General features: G+C 45.2%; 1 protein-coding gene across 1 annotated transcript in view; it reads left to right on the forward strand.

The window, feature by feature from the left end:
* Positions 1–14670, forward strand: part of SDHA (succinate dehydrogenase complex flavoprotein subunit A) — a 169957-nt gene extending 155287 nt beyond the window's left edge. The window contains exons 14-15 of the mRNA XM_066579113.1: positions 1282–1392; positions 13713–14670. Coding sequence (XP_066435210.1) covers positions 1282–1392; positions 13713–13799 — 198 coding nt within the window. The 3' untranslated portion in view covers positions 13800–14670. The remainder of the gene's footprint in view (positions 1–1281; positions 1393–13712) is intronic.
* The last annotated feature ends 9237 nt before the right edge of the window (positions 14671–23907 follow it).

The raw sequence follows: 23907 nt of genomic DNA on the forward strand, positions 1-23907 counted from the left end.
ACTTGGCTCACATATCCTGCAGTTGTTGTATGCCTTGCTCCTACCGCATGGACATAGGTCTTATGTATGTTTATTTTGTTTATACTATATGTCCTAAATGATGTTTTCCCGATATTTGACATTTGATGTGGAATACACTTTGTTTTGTTTCATAAAACTTTCCTGAACTAAAAAAAAAAAAGATTCTTACATATAAACGGAGTTCTAATTGTCAAAGGCAAAACCCCCATAGGTGAGATTCCCTAAAATAGCATCTAAATACTTTATTTTAAATATTATTTGATGCTGTTTTTGTCTTTTTGAATAATAAAGGGGCAAATAGTGGTAGCAATGCAATGTGACCAGCGGTCATCAGTTAGTATCATGTGTGTAACTGTACCTAGGGGTCAGAAACGCTCTTTTCTCCTTAGGGAGAGCAACTATATACTATAAATAAGTGAGGAGACTCAAATGGCCACGCGCGCTCCTCTGGGTAATATGCAAATAAGGGAGATGGAATAAATCCTCCACAGTGCTACCTACTGAAAGGCAGCATTCCTTCGAGTCAAAGTGGGACTTTTTATACAAGTCTTGCTACAATGACTGGGAATCAAAAGCAAAGCCAGACCCCATGTACATACAGCTGTTTCCGGGTTATTCTCCTACTGTACACTGATGATGGGCAATAACCCGGAAACAGCTGTATGTACATGGGGTCTGGCTTTGCTTTTGATTCCCAGTCATTGTAGCAAGACTTGTATAAAAAGTCCCACTTTGACTCGAAGGAATGCTGCCTTTCAGTAGGTGGCACTGTGGAGGATTTATTCCATCTCCCTTATTTAACTGTACCTATACACACTAAAGCATAGGCCTGGATGGCCAACCTCCAAAAGCCTTTGTGGAAATTAAGTCGGCACCACCAAAACCCTACTAAAATCTAATCTATAGCCACCCGACATGTTTCGCCCTGCGGTGTCTTCAGGGGGAACAACCAGAGCTATAGTCACTATAGCCCTGGTTGTTGTTTCCCCTTAGGATGCAGCAAGGTGAAACCGGTCGCCGTTGTTAGACTTTTCCTGCATGGTTGGAATATTGATTAAAAGTCCTCCAGCATCATTCTGACCATTTGATCACGAGAAGCTGTTGGCTGATTCCCTTTAAAGGTGGTAATGTTGTCTTGAAGGTTTTAGATTGTTATTAGTACATATTGGAGTACTTCTTGGCAGTCAACCGGTTTTTGTATATATTCTCCATTCACTTTCTTTTTTTTTTATTCACAAAGTCCTTCTCTGTTTTCTTTAGGTCAGAATTGATGAATATGATTACTCTAAGCCCCTGCAAGGACAGCAGAAGAAACCGTTTGAAGAACATTGGCGTAAACACACACTCTCATTTGTTGATAAGAAGGGCAAGGTAATTTGGCTGCACACACAGGACTGGAGTAAATGTGGTACTTTAAGATCTTCTGTGTATGTTACATGTTCCAGTATTAAAACTCTAGTAACTCCCTCTGACAGGGTTGTATCCTTAGGGCATGCCCTCTTAGAACATATGCATGTAGTAGAGGGCCCCCACATGTTTTCAGGGGGGGGCCCTTACAAGAATACCAACTGGGTCCCCCTGTCATACCCTGCCACCCTGGTCCATCCACTCGCTATTCCTCTAAAAAATGTTTTAGTCAAAGTGGGAAAAAAAATCAAACAATAGATAAAGCTATTTTATGTGTTCAGAGAATACAAAGTGCAAAGTAAGTGTTCCAAAAAAAGTAAGATCAAAATGATTTATGACTTACTACAGCAAATTGATTCAGGATATCTGAAAAAGCATCAGTTTTGCCAATTAAATTTCTATGTGGGGATTTGATTGTTATATCAATTGGGCTCCTCGCTGACCATTGGTCCTCTGAAGCTGGCGGCATCTTGCTTTAGTACAGTAAAGTAAGAAGCCACTACTGCAAAGGAGAAGATGGACGGTCAGCATGGACCCAGTGGGTGAAATCACATCCTTTGGTCTCTGTCATGTGTCATGTCTCTGTCATGTCATGTGGCAGCTCAGACTGGGCGAAAACGTTTGTAAGTGGGTAAAAAATTGGCTCAATGATAGAAAGCAGAGGGTGGTAATAAATGGTTCGTACTCTGATTGGACCACAGTCGCTAGCGGGGTGCCACAGGGTTCCGTATTAGGCCCCACTCTGTTCAACATATTTATCAATGACCTGATAGAGGGGCTGCACAGCAAAATATCAATATTTGCAGATGACACAAAATTATACAATATAATTAATGCAACGGAGGACAATGTGCGGCTACAAACGGACCTGGATAAGCCGGGGGATCGGGGAGAAAAAGGGCAAATGAAGTTCAATGTTGAAAAATGTAAGACTATGCACATGGGCAGGAGAAACGGATGTCACCAATATTCACTTAATGGGGTACTGCTGGGGAAAAGTGATATGGAAAAGGATCTGGGGGTATTAGTGGATAGTAGACTAAACTGGAGTAACCAATGCCAGTCAGCTGCTGCAAAGGCAAATAAAGTCTTGGGGTGCATTAAAAGAGGTATAGGGGCGAAGGATGAGAACATTATCCTTCCATTATATAAGGCACTTGTCAGGCCTCACATGGAATACTGCGTACAGTTCTGGTCACCGGTGCTCAGGAAAGATGTCACAGTGCTTGAGGGGGTTCAAAGAAGGGCAACTAAACTAATAAATGGAATGACAGGACTGAAATACCCAGAGAGGCTATCCAAATTGGGACTATTTACTCTAGAAAAAAGAAGGTTAAGAGGCGACCAAATAACCATGTATAAGTACATGAGGGGACAATACAAGGATCTCTCCCGTGATCTGTTTACACCCAGGACCATGACGGTAACAAGAGGACATCCGCTACGATTAGAGGAAAGTAGGTTTCATCACCAACATAGAAGGGGATTCTTTACTGTAAGAGCAGTTAGACTGTGGAACTCTACCGGAGGAAGTGGTGATGGCAAAATCCATAGAGGAGTTTAAAAGGGGACTTGATGTCTTTCTGGAGAAGAAGGATATTACAGGATATAAATCTTAGGTTAAGTGTCAATCCGGGTATATAGGAAGGTAGGAACTATTAGGGGTTGATCCAGGGAACAATCTGATTGCCATTAGGGAGTCAGGAAGGAATTTTTTCCCCAAAAGGGCTAATTGGCTTCTGGCCTTGGGTTTTTTTGCCTTCCTCTGGATCAACACAGTAGGATAGACAGGCTGGACTAGATGGACAGTGTCTTCATTCAGCCTTACATACTATGTTACTATGTATCTCATTGCTTCTAGTCTTTCCCTGCATACACACTGTTTAATAATTTGTTCAGATTTCCTGGTATAGAAGTCAGACTCACAGGCCTGTAGTTTCATGGTGATAGCTAGACCGCTATTTCTTATATTTAGGGACTCTATTGAGACTGGGGTTGTAGTAATGGATTGGCATATTGCCAATGTGGTTCCAATATAGAAAAAGGGGCCTATAAGAGAGCCCGGTAACTACAGGCCGGTAAGTCTCACTTCAATAAATGAAAAATAGTTGAGGAGTTTCTGAGAGACACCATCCTGGAATACCTCAAGGAAAACAGTATAACTCCTCATCAGCATGGGATCATGAGGGGTCGATCATGTCGGACCAATTTAATCAGCCGGACCTGGGAGAGTCTATTGGTCTCGTATATCTGATTTTTTTCTAAAGCATTTGACACCATGCCGCATAAGGCTGATATATAAAATGAGACCGCTCTGACTGGGCGAAAATGTAGGTAGCTGGGTGAAGAATTGGCCCGGAAATAAAAAACAGAGGGTGGTAATAAATGGTTCATACTGATTGGGTCACTGTTGCTAGAGGGGGGCCCCAGGGCTCAGTACTAGGCCCCATTCTGTCCAATATATTTATCAATGACCTGGTAGAGGGGCTGTACAGTAAAATATCGATATTTGCAGACAATATGAAATTATACAAGATGATTAATAAAACTGAGGACAATGTGCGGCTACAAAGGAACCTAAATAAACTTGGGGGCTTGGGTAGAAAAATGGCAAATTAGGTTCAACATTGATAAATGTAAGGTCATGTGCATAGGCAGGAGAAACTGTTGTCACCAATATACACTGAATGGGGTACTGCCAGGGAAAAGTGATATGGGAAAAAAACCTGGGGGTACAAGTTGACTGTAGACTTAATCAGAGCAATCAATGCCAGTCAGCTGCTGCAAAAGCAAATAAAGTCTTGGGTTTCATTAAAAGAGGTTCAGAGAAGGGCAAATAAATTCATAAACGGAATGTGAAGACTAAAATACCCAGAGAGACTATCAAAATTAGGATTATTCACCCTGAAAAAGACAGTTAAGGGGCGAACAAATAACTGTGTAAATCCATGAGGGGACGATACAAGGATCTCTCCCATGATCTGTTTATACCCAGGACTGTGATGGTAACAAGAGGGCATCCGCTACGTCTAGAAGAAAACAGGTTTCATCACCAACACAGAAGGGGGTTCTTTACTGTAAGAGCAGTGAGACTGTGGAACTCTCTGCCTGAGGATCTGGTAATGGCAAAATCCATAGAGGAGTTTAAGAGGGGACTAGACATCCTACCACTAAGAGTTCCGGGATCAGAAAACTCATAGTTTCTATTGGGAGGGGAAGCTCTTTCCTTGGTATATGCACTTTAGATAGTTGTATGAGATAAAGCCAAGCTGAGACCGTTGCTTCTATGGTGGGGCATTTTGGTATTTTTATGGATTTGTCGAATGCAGATGCAGTGAGAAGGTGGCGCAAAGATCACCCCATCAGCATCTGTCTCTCTATCCCAGCCCAGCTTATTGTTTGCGGGTGGAAATACCAGGTGCGGCCAGGCTGATTACATTTGCTTTGTAATAGGCCATGATTTTTGGTATGTCCATTCCTCCCCTCTCTCTGGGGGCCACCACTCTAGGTCTTCTCCCATTCCAGCTAAATGTTATCATCTGTCGCTGGAGAGATAAGAGGAGTTTCTTTGGGTATGGCAATGTTAAGGTGCGAAACATATAGAGGATCTTCGATAAAATCATCATTTTATGAATTACAATTCTCCCAAGCCATGATGGGTCAAAATAGGGAAAATCTATCAGGTTCTGTTTGAGAGCAGTGATCATGTGATCCAAGTAAAGAGCGGAGACTTTCTCAAGGGCGAAGGAAATATTGATCCCTAGGTAGGGGATGGAGATCTCTTCCCACGCAAATGAAAATGTGTTTGTAGTAGTTTCTTCTAATTGTTGGGGAAGATTAATATTTGGGTTTGGAGGGGTTGATTTTGTAGTAGGAAACTCGGCTAAAACTCTCTATCGCTATAGTTACTGAGCTGAGGGAGCTCAGGCGGGGACAGCAAGAAAACTGTATTGTCCTCTGATATTTATGTCCATGCGCACCAACTCTGCAAGGGGTTCCATTATTAAGATAAGCAAAATAGGTGAACACGGGCACTCCTGGCATGTTCATTAGTAATTATGGAGGGATCAGATGGAATCCTATTAACCAGTACTTTAGCCAACTGTGCAGGGTATAGTGTTTGGATGGCTTTCCTAATTTTGCCAGAGAAGCTGAATTTTTCCAGTACATTAACAGCAAAGCTCCAGTGCATCCTGTCAAATGTCTTCTCTGCATCTGGGGTCAGAAACAGAGAAGGCATCCCAAGCTCCCCCGCTCAATATATCAGACTCTTCTGGTGCCATCTGACAACTGCCTGCCCCCAACAAAGCCAACCTAGTCCCCGTTCTGGGCTATTATTTTAGTGTATAGTTTAGTGTCACTGTTCAACAACAAGATTGGTGTAAAGTTGGCCGGAGAGGTTCTAGGTCTTCCTGGTTTAAGGATTGTTGCTATAGGTCATGTTCCGCTATCAGCATATTTCTAAGCTGGTGGTTTTTTATAGAATAGTTCAGAATGTAGTGATTCAGTGAGACAAGTACTTAGTTTGTTTGGAGGATCAGCATCCTCCCGGCTCGCCGCCCCCCTCCGCCTCTGTTTCTCCACCTCCTCTTCTGGCTCTGCCCCTTTTACTGGTTATGTGCCTCTCACGACCTTCTGGGCCCACTTCAGGTAAAACTGGGACAGCGGCAGGGTGGGGGGAAGCACAGGAAGACACTCTCTTACTTGTTTTGCGCTGCGGGGACCGCTCCTGCTGAGTCGCTAGCATCGCCGCCTCTTGTGCTGCTTTCTGTGCACTCATAGACAGTCCCTTTCTTCTCCTTTTGATCCACGTTTCGAGAAGAACTGTCAGCCGACTGCACTCCTCTCCTGGTCATCCTGAGGTATGTTGATAGTGGATATAAGCATAAGCTAAAAAAAATGACACACCCGCATATGGTCTTTAGAAGAAATAAGACTCTAAAGAACATTCTAGCTCCATTATGCCCACATTGAAGCCGTACTTCTCTAACCGTGGGCACCATAGTCCCTAATATACAAGGACTCTTTAAATGCGGTAGAGTGGGCTGCACATGCTGCGAGAAGGCAATACCATAAACAAGGCAATACCAGACTAGGTTCCGGAAATACGTCAGTCCAAATAAAGCAATTTCTGAACTGCGGCTCAGAGAATGTGATATCTTATCGAGTGTCCTTGCAATATGCAATATATTGGTCAGACGACAAACAGTCTACGGAGCCGTACCAACCAACATCAAACATGGCTACTCTAAACACTGCCTCCAACATCATGATTCGGATCCCTCACACATGAGGATTATTCCCATTGAAGAGATCCCCAAGGGAAAAATTGCGAAATTGAGAGGTAAAGAAATGTACTAGATTTTTCGATCCAACACGCCTGTAAGGTCTCAATGAGGTATTAGAAAAAATGGCATTTAGCTTGTTTTTTCTTATTAATTATTTAATCTGCTCTTTAGCTCATCATAATAGAGTCAGTCCAGAATGTATCGCAGTATATCGCTCTCTGTGTGTATATATATATATATATCCACATCTATTCATTCATGTTCCAAAAACAAAAATATATACTGTATGTCCACCTGAATGTAGTTCTGGATAAGCAGGTAATAAAACCACGGGAGAAGAAAAAGTCCAAAGAGTCTAGAAATGTCTTCCAATCATTTTAATCATTTTTAATTATTTGTAATTGTTAAATGAATTTTAACAAATAGATATAATTTAATAGCTGTTTGAATAGTATTTTCTAATTTTTATCCCAATAAATTAACTATATGCACAGCCTATGATACTCAGTATAATATAAAATGTGGTGCTATGAGCTATAAAGGGTACATGGGTAATACCTATGGTCTAGAGATTATAAAAGAATGGCTTGTATAGACAAGAAGATGATGGTCCGAGCCCGTTTTGATATAATGCGTCGTGTGATACAAAGGATGACACAAAGGTCTTTACGTACATTGTGGAGCCCTGCACTTCTCGTCTCCTTACTGGAGCAGACCTCCCCCTGGCGGTCGGAGGGCACATCAAGCTGCAGCAGTGCTAACCCTGTAATGGCATCCCCCTCATCTGCCAACTGTGCAAACTTGTTGGGGTGTACCAAGGTGAACTATTCTCCCTGACACTTTTCCCTCTACCCCTCCTCCTGTCCCCCAGCTAGCTGCCCGCTCATCCTGCACCTCCATGCTACCATTCATCCCCACATCTACCCCAGCGAGGGCTCAGAGAGCAGCAAACTCCTTTCCATGATGCCAATGGATCCAAGTGTTACAAGCTGCACATTTAGATCCAGGATCCGGGTTTCCAAATGCACAACACCCCCCATCTCATACAGCAGGATGCACCTTGTAATGGCTTTTGGAGAACTGCATCTATGGCACAAGATGTAAACTAGATGGCATTTAATTCATGGGGATCGTACAGATGGATTAGATTCAGGGACTTTAGAAGAGTCACGTGTATTTATTTACTGCTTATCTATTTTAACTTTTGCATATATTACTGTTATCTAAAATCAGAAATCTCCAAAAACACCACAGTTAAGGATCAGCATGTCACCTCTGTTTGTTTTATATGGCTTTTAGCTGTAATACTCTTTGTACTCCTCTGTTTTCAAAGTATGTCTAACCAACCTGATCTGATCAAAAATTTTTTCTTTATTTCTTTTAACTTTTTCTCTGCCTCTGGCCCGCTCGTCTCGCCCTCTGCCTCACCCTCTACCTCTGGCCCGCCTGTCTCGCCTTCTGCCTCTGGCCCGCCTGTCTCGCCCTCTGCCTCACCCTCTGCCTCTGGCCGCCTGTCTCGCCCTCTGCCTCTGGCCGCCTGTCTCGCCCTCTGCCTCTGGCCTGCCTGTCTCGCCCTCTGCCTCTGGCCCGCCTGCCTCGCCCTCTGCCTCTGGCCCGCCTGTCTCGCCCTCTGCCTCTGGCCCGCCTGTCTCGCCCTCTGCCTCTGGCCCGCCTGTCTCGCCCTCTGCCTCTGGCCCGCCTGTCTCGCCCTCTGCCTCTGGCCCGCCTGTCTCGCCCTCTGCTTCTGGCCCACCTGTCTCGCCCTCTGGCCCGCCTGTCTCGCCCTCTGGCCCGCCTGTCTCGCCCTCTGGCCCACCTGTCTCGCCCTCTGCCTCTGGCCCGCCTGTCTCGCCCTCTGCCTCTGGCCCGCCTGTCTCGCCCTCTGCCTCTGGCCCGCCTGTCTCGCCCTCTGCCTCTGGCCCGCCTGTCTCGCCCTCTGTCTCTGGCCCGCCTGTCTCGCCCTCTGCCTCTGGCCCGCCTGTCCCGTGCTCTGCCTTACCCTCTGCCTCTGGCCTGCCTGTCTCGTCCTCTGCCTCTGGTCCAGCACCATCAAGGTAAACTTCAAATGTTTATTGATCCAGATGCTGAAAATAAGAAAGATGGTAAAATCCCTCTACAGCACCATCTAGTGGGTGGCGACATTCCTTCAAATCAAAGTGACTTCTAACAAGTCTTTGGTTAATAATAATTGGGAATATGAAACCAAGCCAGAAGACCGTGCACAGACGGACTGTTTCAGGGTGACTGCCCTCCTCATCGTGCAGCAGGCTTCTGGCTTAGTCAGTGAGGGGCCTATGATGTGGGTCAGCAGCGGTGCCGTGTCTCCTTAAGGAGAGCCCCCAAAAAGTGTGTGGAGACCCCTAGGGGGTGATGGGTCAGGGGATGGTATAGTCTCTCCCCAAGGAGAGCACCCAGAAGGGGTGTTGGACACCTAAAAGATGAGTAAGAAGACTTATAAGGCAATGATCCTCTGGGAAATTTATGCAAATAAGAATACTTGGTAAGAGATAAGATCGTCATGGTCTGGCAGACCTACGTGTTTTGAGCACGCCTATTCTTACTGATGTCTACGAATCTTGGATAAGCCAAACATATTTAAACTACAGACTGATGAATCGCACAAAAACATCACATTATCGTTAACAACAATGAAATCAACTGCTTGAAACATAGTATGTAAGGCCGAATGAAGACAATGTCCATCTAGTCCAGCCTGTCTATCCTCCTGTGTTGATCCAGAGGAAGGCAAAAAAAAACCCAAGAGCAAAAGCCAATTAGCCCTTTTGGGAAAAAAATTCCTTCCTGACTCCCTAATGGCAATCAGACTGTTCCCTGGCTCAACCTCTAATAGTTCCTACCTGCCTATATACCAGGATTGACACTTAACCTAATATTTATATCCTGTAATATCCTTCCGCTCTAGAAAGACATCAAGTCCCCTTTTAAACTCCTCTATGGATCCTGCCATCACCACGTCCTCAGGCAGAGAGTTCCACAGTGTCGCTGCTCTTACAGTAAAGAACCCCCTTCTATGTTGGTGATGAAACCTACTTTACTCTAATCGTAGCGGATGTCCTCTTGTTACCGTCATGGTCCTGGGTATAAGCAGATCATGGGAGAGATCCTTGTATTGTCCCCTCATGTATTTATACATAGTTATTTGGTCGCCCCTTAGCCGTCTTTTTTCTGCGGTGAATAATCCCAGTTTTGGTGCCTCTCTGGGTATTCCAGTCCCGTCATTCCATGTATTAGTTTTGTTGCCCTTCTTTGAACCCCTTCAGCACTTTAACATCTTTCCTGAGCACCGGTGACCAGAACTGTACGCAGTATTCCATGTGAGGCCTGACAAGTGCCTTATATAGTGGAAGGATAATGTTCTCGTCCTTCGCCCCTATACCTCTTTTAATGCACTGCAAGACTTTATTTGCCTTTGCAGCAGTTGACTGGCATTGGCTACTATCGTCATGTCTACAGTCCACTAGTACCCCCAGGTCTTCTTCCATATCACTTTTCCCTAGCGGTACCCCGTGAGAATATTTATGAATAAAGTTGGTCACATGGTGCAATCCCTCCAATGTGATTGTCTGAATCAGGTTACCAACCTCGGCCAATGGGATGATTGGGATCATAGACCTAAATGGTAATCATTTTATATCTCATAAATAAAGGTATGGCAATGACCAAAATACGTTGTAGATCACTGAACCTCAGTACTTAAGCTGCACCGACAAAGAGCTACTGGGGGTATGTATCTGCAGGATAAGCCATCCCTCCAGTGACTGACCTCAGTACTACAGCTCTAGTCTAACCAATCAAATGTTAGGGACTAAATCACTTCTCACTAAACTTTGAATGAAAACTATTTCCATATATGTGATACGTGGACCACAGTCGTCATGTCCTGCAGCCACGGTTCAGTTATAGAGACTGCATGTACAGAGAGGCAGAATTACTACACTTAAAATAGGTTTTTAGCTTGAAACCTCATCTGGTCAGTTGCACCCAGATTTCTGTTGCTGATGGGGGTCGGAATTTGGCGCAAGCAGCATGAATTGCTGACCCCTTCCTATCAGCCGGTCAGAACATGTCAGCACTGCCATCTAATCTGCTGCAACTACAAGAAGCTTCCTGTCCGCAGGGGCCAATATTCCTGCAGAACAGTTTCAACATCTCATGGATTGGACATGAATTGCTTTGCTTCTGAAGGCCAAAGGAGGTCCAATGCACTACTAGATGAGTGTCTCTACTAATGTGGTCACTCGGAAAAATGCTGACCGAAGCTACATTCTCACGGGCGAGTGCAATATCAGGCCGAGAAACTCCTTGTATCGCTTCTGGGAACTTGTGATCCTCAGGTACGTGTTTCACACGCATGAGAGAATCACAAGTGTTTTCTGAAATATCACGGGCGATGTGCATGCGAGGGTGGTGAAGCCTGGGCGAGGCCTTCCGAGGGAATGCCCAAAGATGGAACCTGCTGGGATTTTTATCCTCACAACATCGCTCAAGTGAATAAGTCCATTCAAAAGAATGGAGTTGATATTCGTGCGTCTCACATAATTCCTAGCCTTAGTGATACCTGAGAGAGGTGTTGTAAGTCCTCAGCATCTCCTATGACACGGCAGCTTCACAAGTGGTCAGGCCAACCAAGCAATACCCAGTTGTGCCGGTTGGAGAGAGAGGGCTTCATCATCTTGCTAATGATCTGTTAGAACAGTTGTCCAATTAGTATAAAGAGCAACATGTTCTGCTGTGTCCACCTACCACCAACCCTGTGATCCAGGGGGTGTGGAGGAAGACCTCCCAGCAATAATTATACATGTTAATCCTGGAAAGGAAAATCTTTGTGTCAAACAGAAAACCTTCATTTCTCTGTAGAGGTCAAAAAACCTTTTCATATACAGATGTATTGTCCTTAATGCCATGTGATCTCAGGGTGTGCCGCACTATCAGGGGGCTTCATTTACACTCAATTTTAACTGGATTTTGTTGTGTTAATGGGCCACTTTGGCAAAAACACATTTTCCATGCCTGCCCCCCTCACCTAATTGCCTGTTGCACTCTAGAGGTCTCCTCTGTGTATTCCAGGCACTTCCCTGCACTGCAGCCACTGGTCGGCCACCATCTTCAGAGAGAGATTTTTTTATTTTCAGTTTCACATCTATCCCAGGGTGCAATTAGCCTAACATTAGCTGGGGTTATACCATTCTACTGGCGGGGGATGGGGGGAGGGAGACACAGTTTACTACCTTCTACGTTTATCTAGATAAACTACAGCCCATAGGTATACAATCAGGAGGATGAGCTGTGATCTCCTCTATTATAGCTGTGTGATCATCATCAGTAATTGTGACAGGAGTGTATGAGTCCCCTGGGTAGTTTATGTGGTAAATTCATGAAACAAGATCACTAAAAGTGAGAAATTAACTAGAAAATGAATCTATAACCCCCAAGTAGATCTGAACTAGTCAGAATTGAGATCACATGACCATCTGAGAAGGAAGAGGCCAGGAGACTGCAACAGAACTAATTAACTGAGCTACGCTAACACTAGTCTACTTATATATACTGGGGCACAGCTACATAATGAATTAATAAAAAAAATCACTGGAGTGGCCCTTTAACTCTTAGTGACCTGCTATCGTCTTTTTACATCCTGCAGCTGCAGGACATGTATGAAGGGAGATTGTGGGGTGATCTCGCTCCATACAATGCGGGTGCCAGCTGTTTCTTACAGTTGACACCTAGCAGCAACAGCTCTAATAAGCCGCGCAGCTCATTGGAACTGTTAACCCTTTAAATGCTGCTGTCCGTTCTGACAGCATTTAAATCCCCCCGATCTCGATCGCAGGGAGCTGTGAGGCTATCATGGCAGCCGAGGGCCTTCTGAAAGGCCCCAGGGCTGTACTATCAGAGTGCCTATCAAGCCATACCTGTGGACTATCTGCCCGATTGCCATGGCATTACATCATGCTGCAGGAGCGATCAAAGCATCACAAGTTGTTGTCCCCCAGGGGGACTAAGAAAAAAAGTAAAAATAAGATCAATAAAGTTTTACTTATTATTAAAAAGAAATAATAAAAGTTTGAAAAAACCATTTTGGCATATTTATAATTTTAAAAAATCTAAATCATAAAACAAAAATACATGTTTGGTATCGCTGCGTCCGTAAAAGTCCGATCTATCAAAGTAGCGCATTATTTACTTTACGGTGAACGTCGTGAGAGAAAAAATAACATCAGAAATGCGCTCCTCCAATGTCTCCAAGAAAAAATGCAATAAAACATGATCAAAAAGTCAGACGTATTCCAAAACAGTACCAACGCAAACTACACGACGTCCGCAACATATGAGCCCTCATACAGCTATGGTGGTGGAAAAATAATAAAGCTGTTGTGCGCAGAAGACGGCGGCAGGAATGTAATGGAAAAAAAGGGAAGATCTTTGGGAAAAAAATACAAGTGTTACAGCAAAAAAGAAAACTATACAAGTTTGGTATCGCAGTAATCGCACCGACCCGCAGAATAAAGCTATCAGGTCATTCTTGTGGCAGTTTGTGCGCCGTAGAAACCGGACGCACCAAAAGATGGCGGAATGTCAGTTTTCGTTTCCTTTTTTCTCCACTTAGAATTTTTTTTACATTTTTCAGTACATTAAATAGCAACATTAAAAAATACAATTCGTCCCGCAAACAACAACCCCCCATACAGCGACGGCGATGGGTGAATACAGGGGTTTAATTGTAGAGAGGGAAAAAAGAAAATGGAAAAACGAAAAAAACGCTCGGTCACCAAGGGGTTAAGATAAGAGAACAATAGTTGGTTTTTTGAGTTAGGGTAGGTTTCTGTGCCCTGCTATCACAGTCAGGCTAACATGGGGCTGTGGGACTGGCATGCAGGCAGTGCTGGCAGCGGGCGGGTGACTACTTGGCTTGTGTTATTCTCTTCAGTCTTTTATTACTCAGCCAGTTGAGCCTCTTTGTTTCTTCTCTTCTAGATTACCTTCCAGTACAGACCTGTGATCGACTCCACCCTGGATGAACAAGACTGCGCATCAGTCCCTCCTGCCATTCGAGTCTACTAAGCCTCACCTGATTCTACCTGTAGGGACCTGTGATTTGCTGTGTGTGATAGCTCTCTGTCGGTGCAGGGCATATGCAGAATACGCTGCTGCTTGCCAGCTCTAACATACATCTTCACCCCTCGCTATTAGCGTTAATTCATCTCTCATGCATGCCATCATCCTGCACACTGCTTGATGAGGTTAGCTAGTCATTTACTCTACCCTGAAAGTATAAGACTGGTTCACATGGGGCAAAATCTATACAGACATTCCGGAATACCAGGAGCAATTACAGATGTGGGCGCAGCTACGCTGCAGGATTTAACCTTTTGTATTTAGTTGTGGAGAATTTCTGCATATGAGAATCAGACTTCTGACATCTCCACGTGGCTGGATTTTTGAATGTGCGATGCCAGCCTAAAACTACTTACTTTAGGCTGGGTTCCCACAGGGCGGAATCCCGCCGGAAATCTTCCAGTTTGGCCACAGCGAAAAACCGTGAGATTTCCGCCGAGAAAGCGCTGCTTCAAGACCCACGGCACTTAGCTGCGAGTTTTGGAGTGGTTTGGCAACATGCTTTTCCGTTGCAGCCAACGCTCCCATAGAGGAGCGCACGGCCGCAACGAAAAGGAGAAAAAAATTTACATGCTGCGGCCAGGGAATCCACGCTGTGGCGCCGGCTTTGCCGTGACGGATTGGCTGTCCCATGTGGACCAGATTATTAACCTAAACTTTCCGGTTGCTCTCATGTTTCTGCATATAAGGAGAAGCACTATATCTGAACATTAGGACTTGTGGTTCAAAAGCTTTTATTTCGTCTGGTACATAAGTATGATGGTTACAAGACTGTAGCATCATTTTCATCAAATAAACAGTTTTACAGTTGCAAAAATAGTCTTTCGTTATCTGACCTACATTCTTGATCCCTAGAACAGACTGTTTCAAATATAGCAGAACTTCTCAAATGAATTTCCAATTTCTCAAACAGCAGTTATTTGTTATGTAGAGCAAGTAAAACGGAGAGAATAAAAACAAGAGGGAAGAACAAGAAAAATAGGGAAAGAGAAAGAAAGCAAGAATAAAAAGGGAATGAAAGGGTTGGTAAGGGATGAGGGGGGGGGGGGGGACCAGCCTAAACTTCAAGAAGAAGTTTACAGTTTAAGGTCTTGAGGTATCAGTAGGGTTGTTGGTCCTGCCTGTATTTGAGGGTACTCCCCTTTCGAGCCATAAATCGAGATCAGCAGAAAAGCGGAACTGGTTCCACAACATCCAAGTAGTGAGGTATTTGTCATATCTCATTTCGTCTCTTGCGCAGAGCTCCTCCATGTATTTTAAGTGGTCTAGTTCCTCAAGCCACATCAGCCTAGAGGGGGGAGTTGGTGACTTCCACTTTTTAGGAATTATCTCCCGCATAGCGAGAACAAAGAATCTAAACAAGGAGCGTTTTGATTGTGCTAGTGGACCTGGTATCATTGACAAAAGCGCAATCTCGGGGGTTAGCTGTATTCGATTTCTGCAGACTGAGGAGTAGAGGGTGTTGATCATGACTACCAGATATAGATAAATTTTCCAGTCCCCGTTAGGCATCTCCAACAAGTATCCGGATACTAGGGGAATATCCTCGCCAACCTCGCTGGTGTCTGATACCATCTAGTTAGTATTTTTATAGTTTAGTTCTTGTATCTTGCTAGAAACGTTCATTTTATGGGTCAGGGTATAAACCTTTGTTCATGACTCCTATGGGGTGTGATGCTCAGGTCCCTCTCCCACTCCTGCTCCAAATCCCCATTACTATTTTGAGTATCCTCTTCTATAAACATCCAATATAATTTTGAGATTTTGTAATGGTCTGTAAGGGTTGAGACACATAAGTTTTTTAAAGTGGGTAATGGAACGCCTTATCTGTTGTACATCCCCCAGAGATCCAATATAATGGCGCAGCTGTAGGTACTGAAACCACGCCCTGGGATGGGGTCGCCGCTCCCCCAGGATCTTGCGCAGTGGCCTGGGTCCAGCGTCGGAAATCATGTCCCGCACCCTAGGGACTGTGTTCAGGATCATGTTAGTCAACGTGGAGCCTCGTAGGAAGGAGGGTTTCCCACTAAGGGTGTAAGTAGACCTGGCCTATGAACCAGTCCCATCTTAGTCGCTGGGCCTACCCAAGCCGACACCATATCCTCCATGAATGGGGACAATCCCAGATCCCTATGCTTCTCCCTACCCGGTAGCCATATCAGCCCCTTGCCCTGGAAGAGCGTTGAGTCCTGCTCCATCTCCACCCACAGCTTCTGTGATCTGCCATGGAACAGGTCCAGGATCCGTTTGGATAAAGTTGCTCTATAATATAGGGAGATGTTCGGGACACCCATTCCTCCCGACTCCCTAGGGCTAGTCAGGGCCTCCCATTTGCGCCTAGGTTTGTTGCCTCCCCAGATGAAGCTCATAATCTCTTTCCTGACCCGTGTCAGAAATGAACCAGGTAGACCAATAGATACTGTTTGGAGAATATAAAGGAACCTTGGTAGGGCATTCATCTTTACTGTGCTAATCCTACCAAACCAGGATAAAGAGACTCCCCTCCATCTGTTGAAATCTGCCTCCAATTTGGTTAGAAGTGGTATATAATTTTTTATGAAAAGTTTGCCCGGGTCCGTAGTAATTACCGCTCCTAAGTACGTTATCTCCTCAGTTTTCCATACAAACGGGAGAGATGGTTTCAAGGCTTCAACCTCTGCGTTCGGTAGGGTGACGTTGAGGATAAATGACTTACTCAAGTTAACCTTAAAATTAGATAGCCGTCCAAATCTCCTAAACTCTTCTAGGGTGTTAGGGAGCGCTACTCTCGGGTTTCTAATGTAGATCAGCAAGTCCTCCACATATAAGGCTACTTTGTGTTTGTTTTCACCTATTCTAACTCCCTGTATGTTGGTATTTGTCCGAAGGGCGTTCGCCAAGATCTCCATTACTAGTATGTACAGGAAGGGGGACAGGGGGCAGCCTTGCCGAGTGACGGTGCGGATGTGTATTGGGTGTGACAATTGACCATTGATCCTAACCCAGGCTGAGGGATCTCTATATAGTGCCATCACCCACTCCATGAGTCTGGGACCGAGGCCTGTGTGTTGTAATACCGCCTCCATAAATCCCCAGCTCACTCTGTCAAACGCTTTCTCGGTGTCCACCGAGAGTAGGCATAGGGGCTCCCCAGATTTGCAAGCTCTAGACACGAGGGCCAATGTTCTTATCGTACTGTCCCCTGCCTCCCTCCCCGCAACAAAGGCCACCTGGTCTTTGTGGATCAGAGTCGGGATACATGACTGAAGGCGTGTGGCTAGGATCTTTGAGAAGATCTTCGTATCTATATTTAAGAGGGAGATCGGTCTGTAGCTACCACAGACTGCTGGGTGCTTACCGGGTTTGGGTATTACAGTTATCACTGCCTGTAGGGCTTGGGTAGGGAAGGGGCAGGAGCCGGATATAGAGTTAAATGCGTTAAGCATCAGGGGAGCCAATTTCTCCTCTAAAAGTTTAAAGAAACATGGAGTGTAGCCGTCGGGTCCTGGGCTTTTACCGATTTTGAGAGATTGAATCGCCTCTTTTATTTCCTGGAGGGGGAAATCTTCCTCCAGGGCTTCTCATGTGGTCTCCAAAATCTGTTTTGGGACGAAACTAGCTAAATAGTCGTCTCTATCCTGTGTAATTTCCTCGTTTTGTTCATTGTATTTGTCCGGTAAGTTGTATAAGTTATGGTAATGATTGTAAAAACTATCAATTATTTTGGAGTTGGTGTGAACCAAGCCCCCCCCCCCATCCCCCCCGGAGTCTGGACTGCAAAGATATATGTCTGCGGTGATCGAGGGCTCAAAGCCCTAGCCAATCCCCTACCACACTTATTGCCGTACTCGTAAAATTTCCCCTGAGCTCTGTCATGTTGGCAAAGTGAGATTTGGTCCATGAGGAAGAGTATTTTATTTTCGGTTGCGGAGATTTCTGCTGTCCTGATGTCTTGGGTTGCCTTCTTATTCAAGTTTTCTAAGTGACTCAAGTGGTCTAAGAGCCCCTCTAGGGTATTGGCCCTTTCTCTTTTTACGCGTGACCCATGTGAAATGAAAATCCCACGGAGTACACATTTAAGCACCTCCCACTTAATTGGGGCCCGGGTGGGGCCGGATGTGTGGTCATTGGTAAAGTTTTCAATAGTCTGTTGAATCTCCTGCATGCATATTGCATCATTCAGCAGATTATCGTTTAGACGCCAGCTGATATTTGCCCTTTCCCCGGGTTTTCCTCTTAGTGATCCCCATACCGGAGCGTGGTCAGACCAAATAAAGAATCCTATTGAACTGAGAGGATTACGATCTAGGAGTTTATGTGTAACAAATAGATAATCCAGGCATTGATAACAGTTGTGGGAAGGGGAGTAAAAGCTATAGTCTTTTGTTCCGGGATGTAGTGTCCGCCATAGATCTACTAGCTAAGGGTATTGAGTTCTCTACGAAATCTGCGTAATGCTGCATGTGTGATCCCGGACTTACCCCCAGAAGACTCAAGTGTAGGTTCCAAGCTGAGGTTGAAGTCACCACTGAGTATAACGTTGGAGCTGTCTGCGAAAGCCCTCAGGGTCCCCAGTATCCGGATTCCATAGCGGACCTGTGCCTGGTTTGGAAAATATACATTAGCGATAGTTAAGATTTCACTTCCTGTTTGAATTTTCAGGAAAAGGTAGCATCCCTCTGTATCCACTGATGTTGAGATGACTTTGTGAGAGAATTGTCTGTGAATTGCTATTGATCTACCACCTGCTTTTTTGGTGGGGTGTGGGCTGTGGTACCATGTAACATAGTTACGTTTCCTGAATTTAGGAATTTTATTAGCCTGAAAATGTGTCTCTTGCAGGAGTGCAATCATAATTTTGTGTCTATGGAGATGGTCTAGAATGTGCCCCCTCTTGGCAGGTTTGTTCAACCCTCTCACATTATATGTACCAAATGAGATGTTATCCATATGTGACCTCAGTTACTGACGTTGCTTCGAGGCTGGGGTGGGAAGGAACAGAGTTTGGGAAAGGGGCGAAGGGGGAAGGAGGAGAAAGTGAAGAGAAGAGAGAGGAAGTGAGAGAGAGTCAAGTTCTGAGAAACAAACCTTATGCAGCCTTAAGCAGCTGCGAGTGCTCTCGTGGTGAAGTGTTAGCAGTATGCTATTAGTCGCTGTATTATGTGACACTTCACCCTGGGTGGGAAGTGGAGGGGTGCCAACCAGAACAAGATCGGTCCCCGGTCATCCCCACCCCCCCAGGGCGAGCGTGAGTAAGCTGAGGCCCCCCTAAGGGGTCCTTTCTGTGTGTAATACCTCCAGACTTCGGCGAACATAAACTAAAAATCAACCAGAAAAAGAAACCAAAAACGAGCCAGAATATGTCAATCAATAAACGATGCGCTTGGTGGCCCCGCGCCTTTCTATAAGGAAGCGCAGGCCTAGTATGAAAGTCCCTGAGGTATGTCAATAGTGCGGAATGGGTCATCTCAATTCTATCCATATCATTGTTTCAAGTGTCCGCTGCCCGGTCTCTGCGATGCTCGCGGCTTTGCTTGGTTTGGGCGGTTTGCCACTGATCCTGAGTCGTATGTGTGAGCAAGTTCGGGCTTGTGGGCCAGTCCGGGAGATCGATCTGCGGAAGCTGGAATGTTCCCAAGAATTTAGGCAGATCCCCCAGTGAGCGCAATGTGGATGATTTGCCATCCTTTTTAGCTGTCAGGGAAAACGGGAATCCCCATCGGTACAATATGTTATTATCTTTAAGTACTGTCAAGAGCAGTTTCAGAGCTCCTCTGAGACGGAGCGTATGGCATTCTAGATCTTGCAGTATGATGATCGGTCTGCCTTTATGCGAAAGTTCTCCATTCTCCCTAGCAGCATATTAAATAGCATCTTTATCCTTGAAAAAATGAATCCTACAGATTATATCTCTAGGCTGATTCGGATCTGTCGTTCTTGGTTCCAGTGCTCTGTGAATCCTGTCGATCATGACAGGGTTTTCGGATGATCGGCCTAAGAGCTGTAGAAAGAAGGTTTGGACCCAGTCCTCTAATTGGTGACCTTCAATGCCTTCGGTTAGACCTCGAATGCGTAGATTGTTTCTCCTGTTCCTATTTTCAAGGTCATCAAGGTGCATTGTGAGGTTGTGAATCTGATCCGCTTGAAACTGAATGGCCTGTCTATGAGACTCTAAAATGGCTGCCGTTCCCTCCTGAGCCTCTTCCCCCTGTATAAGCCTGTGGCCCATTTGCTGTATATCTGTATGAATTCGCTCTAACTTGTTTGTTAGATGACTCAAATCTAGTAAATAAGGCATGCAGTTTGTCTTTGGTGGGAATTGACATTATGCGGGTTTTCCATGCATCCTTTTCCTCCCTGACTGTGGCTCTTTCATTAGTGATGTGGTCGGGGCTGCTGTGTGGGCTTGAGTCTGGTGATAATGACCATCCCAGGGCATCTATTTTTCTACTTATTTTGGGGGTTATTTGTGGCACTCTAGGGGGAAAGTCACGCAGTGTGAGTGGGCTGGTGTGCTCTCTACTCACTGTTTTGCTCTCCTCTGAAGTCGTTTGAGGGGTCCCGTGTTCCACGTTGTCAGTGTCCTGCAGACCCATAGATTCCTCCTCCCCCGGTGTGCTGTCTGCCGGTGAGCGCTGTGAGGATGGGCGCCACTGGGCTGTCTGTCTGGCGGGGAGCCGGGGCCCACATGTGCTTTCTGGGATCGGCACCATCTTTGCCTTCCTCACTCCATGTTGTACAGCGCCGGCACTGTGCTCTGTCGCCGCTGCTCCCCGTGCTTCTTCCGCCTGTGGGAATCGCGGTGATGAGTGCTTCTGCTTTGAGTCAGCGGCTGATGTGAGGGAGGCGCCGGCACACTCAGGCGCCATTTTGCTTTTCCTCCCGCTCGATCCCGGTGCGCCAAGGAAGCGCTCCATACCGCCCTTTCTCCCGCTCTCTGCCGATGTCCTGGTCTCGGGTGCTGCCCGCTTCTTCATCTGGCTCAGAGAGGATAAAGATCGCCGCTGTCTGAAGGTGTAATCATCCTCGGAGGGGTAAGTAGACCGGGAGCCCGCTCTCTATGCGTCCTGCTCGGCCATCCGCTAGCCACGCCCCCCATTAGGACTTGTATATGGAATTTTTCATCATTTTTTTTCTACTGTAGGCTCTCTCTCTAATTCTCAATTTTCCCTGAGTTAGTGGGTGGAGACTAGCTACTATGTAGTCTACATTACACAACACATACAAAGAAAAAGGTATTGTGTTCCCTTATATATAGGGAAGCAGCTGTACTGAGCAGTGTAGCTAAGAGACAATAAAACGCTATTGGCTTAAAGCGATCCTCCGGGCCTGGAGAAACAAAGATGGCTGAATCGCCTCTCTACCAAGAATAGAATGGTAGAGTTGGAAAAGTCCTCCATGGTCGAGTCCAACCCCCTGCTCAATGCAGGATTACTAAATCATCCCAGACAGATGTCTTTCCAGCCTCTGAAGCCTTCCATTAAAGGAGACCTCCTATGGCAACCTGTTCCACTCATTGATCCCCCTCACTGTCTACTTTCTAATCTGTGACAGCCCTTCAGATATTTGTAGACCGCTATTAAGTCTCATCTCAGCCTTCTCTTCTGCTAAACATTCCCAGATCCTTTGACCGTTCCTCATAGGGCATGATTTGCAGACCGCTCACCATTTGGTAACTCTTCACTGAACTTGCTCCAGTTTGTCTATGTCTTTTATAAAGTGGGGTGCCCAGAACTGGACCCAGTATTCCAGATGAGGTCTGACTAAGGAAGAGTAGAGGGGATAATGACCTCACGTGATCTAGACTCTATGCTTCTCTTAATACATCCCAAAATTGACTCATGTTCAGTCTGTGATCTATTATTATACCCAAGTCTTTTTCACATGTTCTGCTGCTTAGCCCAATTCCTCCCATTCTGTATGTGCTTTTTTTCATTGTTCTTGCCCAGATGTAGGACTTTGCATTTCTCCTTGTTAAATAACATTCTCTCAGTTACCACCCACTGTTCAAGCTTATCTCGATCTTTTTGAATTCTCTCTCTTCTTTAGCATTGGCTACCCCTAGCTTTGTATCATCTGCAAATTTGACCAGTTTTCCTGGTTTGCATAGTATGATTGAGTAGACTAAAGTCAGTAAGGGTATCATTGCTCATTAAGGAGAGCACCTAGAAGGTGAGTGAGAAAACTTATAAGGCTGTTCATGCTCCTCTGGGCAATGTATGCAAATAAGGAAGTGTTCCATCTTCTTTATTTGCATATATTTCCCAGAGGAGCATGAATGGCCTTATAAGTTTTCTTATACCTCTGCAGCGCCACCTACTGGATGGCAGCATTCCTGCAAATCAATGTTCGACCCTTTATACAGGTCTTTGCTACAATCATTGGGAATTGAAAATTAAGCCAAAATCCATACATACACTGCTGTTTTTGGGAGGTTTGCCCCGTCAGTGTGCAGTAGGATTCTGTCTTGGCTGATGAGAGGCCTAAGACGTGACACTACATGCCGATCTGACTGGTCAGTGCTGCTCATGTGGACAGCACTGCTTAACCAATGCAGGTACGTAGTGTCCTATGCATGCTAATACACAGTGTGCATCAGGCAGTCAGAGAGGCCGGTGCAGCCATCTTTGGAGGGTCGCTTTAAACACCATCTCTGTGTCTCTCTGGGTGGGGGGGTGGTGATGAGGAGAAACTATTTTTGTGATGAGATACATGTCAGAGTTTCTTATGTTTGCCTGTATTGTGATTATATAGTCTGTTGATGGCTCAGTGACTCGTCATCGTGTAGGGCTGCCTTCACAAGGATATCCGTGAGTATTAGGCTGTGTGTCATATCTGTCAGGAAGGTGCACCACAATGAAGGGCAAGGTGTTTTATTAACTTCTCTAACCCCTTACTGATATCAATGTTTTCACAGCAGTCACTAAGGGGCCTTGGGCTGTCCTGTCGTAAAAACCTAACCTAGTCAAAAGCCTGCACAGAAACCCCTTGCTGGGAAGATATGCGGCTCTGGTATCTTCTGACAACCCATGCAGAGAAACCTAAGATCCCAGTCGTTTAACCCCTTACGTGCTGCGATCCAAAACAATCTCCACATGTAAGTTGTTGACAGGCAAAGGGGCTTTCCCTATCACCAATCAGCATCTTGTAATGCGATTGTGGGGTCCCAATCGGTTGCCGTGATGGCTGGAGGCCTGATCAATGCCTGCAGATCTGCCATGCAAGCCACATGGCCAATTCTGGACTGAAGGATGGCACAATTTGGGGTGAGGTTTCATCTCCACTTTTCAAAGCCATAACCCTTCTATTTATCCACTGACATGGCCGTATGAGGCCTTGTTTCTTGTGTGATGGTTTTATTGGTACCATTTTGGGGATACATATAATGTATTGTATAACTTTAATTAATGTGTTTTTGGGAGAGGGAAATGAACAACAGAAGCGTTTTGCCTTAGTATTTTTGTATTTCTCTTTTATTCTAGTGATTGCCATGCAGGATAACAAGTGTGTTCAGCTTATTGCACGGGTTGTTACGGATGTGACGGTACTTAGTGTGGAGTTTTTAATTTTCTTTTAACTAACAGGAAAGGGTGCAAAAAAGATTCTTTTTACGTTTATACATTTTCTTTAACATTTTTTAATGTCACTGTATGGGATTTAATATATGATGGTATGATTGCACTGATAATACATTGCAGCACTTCTGTACTCCAACGTATTCTCACTAACCATAGTGATCACAGGCCATTGCAGACGTGGATGCCATTGTCTGGTGTCCGATTGTCATGGCAACCCATTGGGCATAGGCAATTACATGGCATATTACCACTAACATCACAGAGGGAGCGCCCTTCCTCTTTGAACACCGTACATGCCGCAATCACTATTGATGATGGCATGTAAATGGTTAGCAGTGGAGATTGGTGTTCATACCGATCCCCGCTGTTGTGGAAGGTGGCTGGCTGTTAAATTTACACCTGGGACAGCAAGGTGTTAAATCCTGCATTGGAGTTTTGGTCATAGCTGTGCAGAAAGCAGATGGAACCCATTATAGTCAATGGGGTCAGTTTGGTGC

This window comes from Eleutherodactylus coqui, chromosome 9 (assembly GCF_035609145.1).
Source record: "Eleutherodactylus coqui strain aEleCoq1 chromosome 9, aEleCoq1.hap1, whole genome shotgun sequence".
Classification (NCBI taxonomy): Eukaryota; Metazoa; Chordata; class Amphibia; order Anura; family Eleutherodactylidae; genus Eleutherodactylus; species Eleutherodactylus coqui.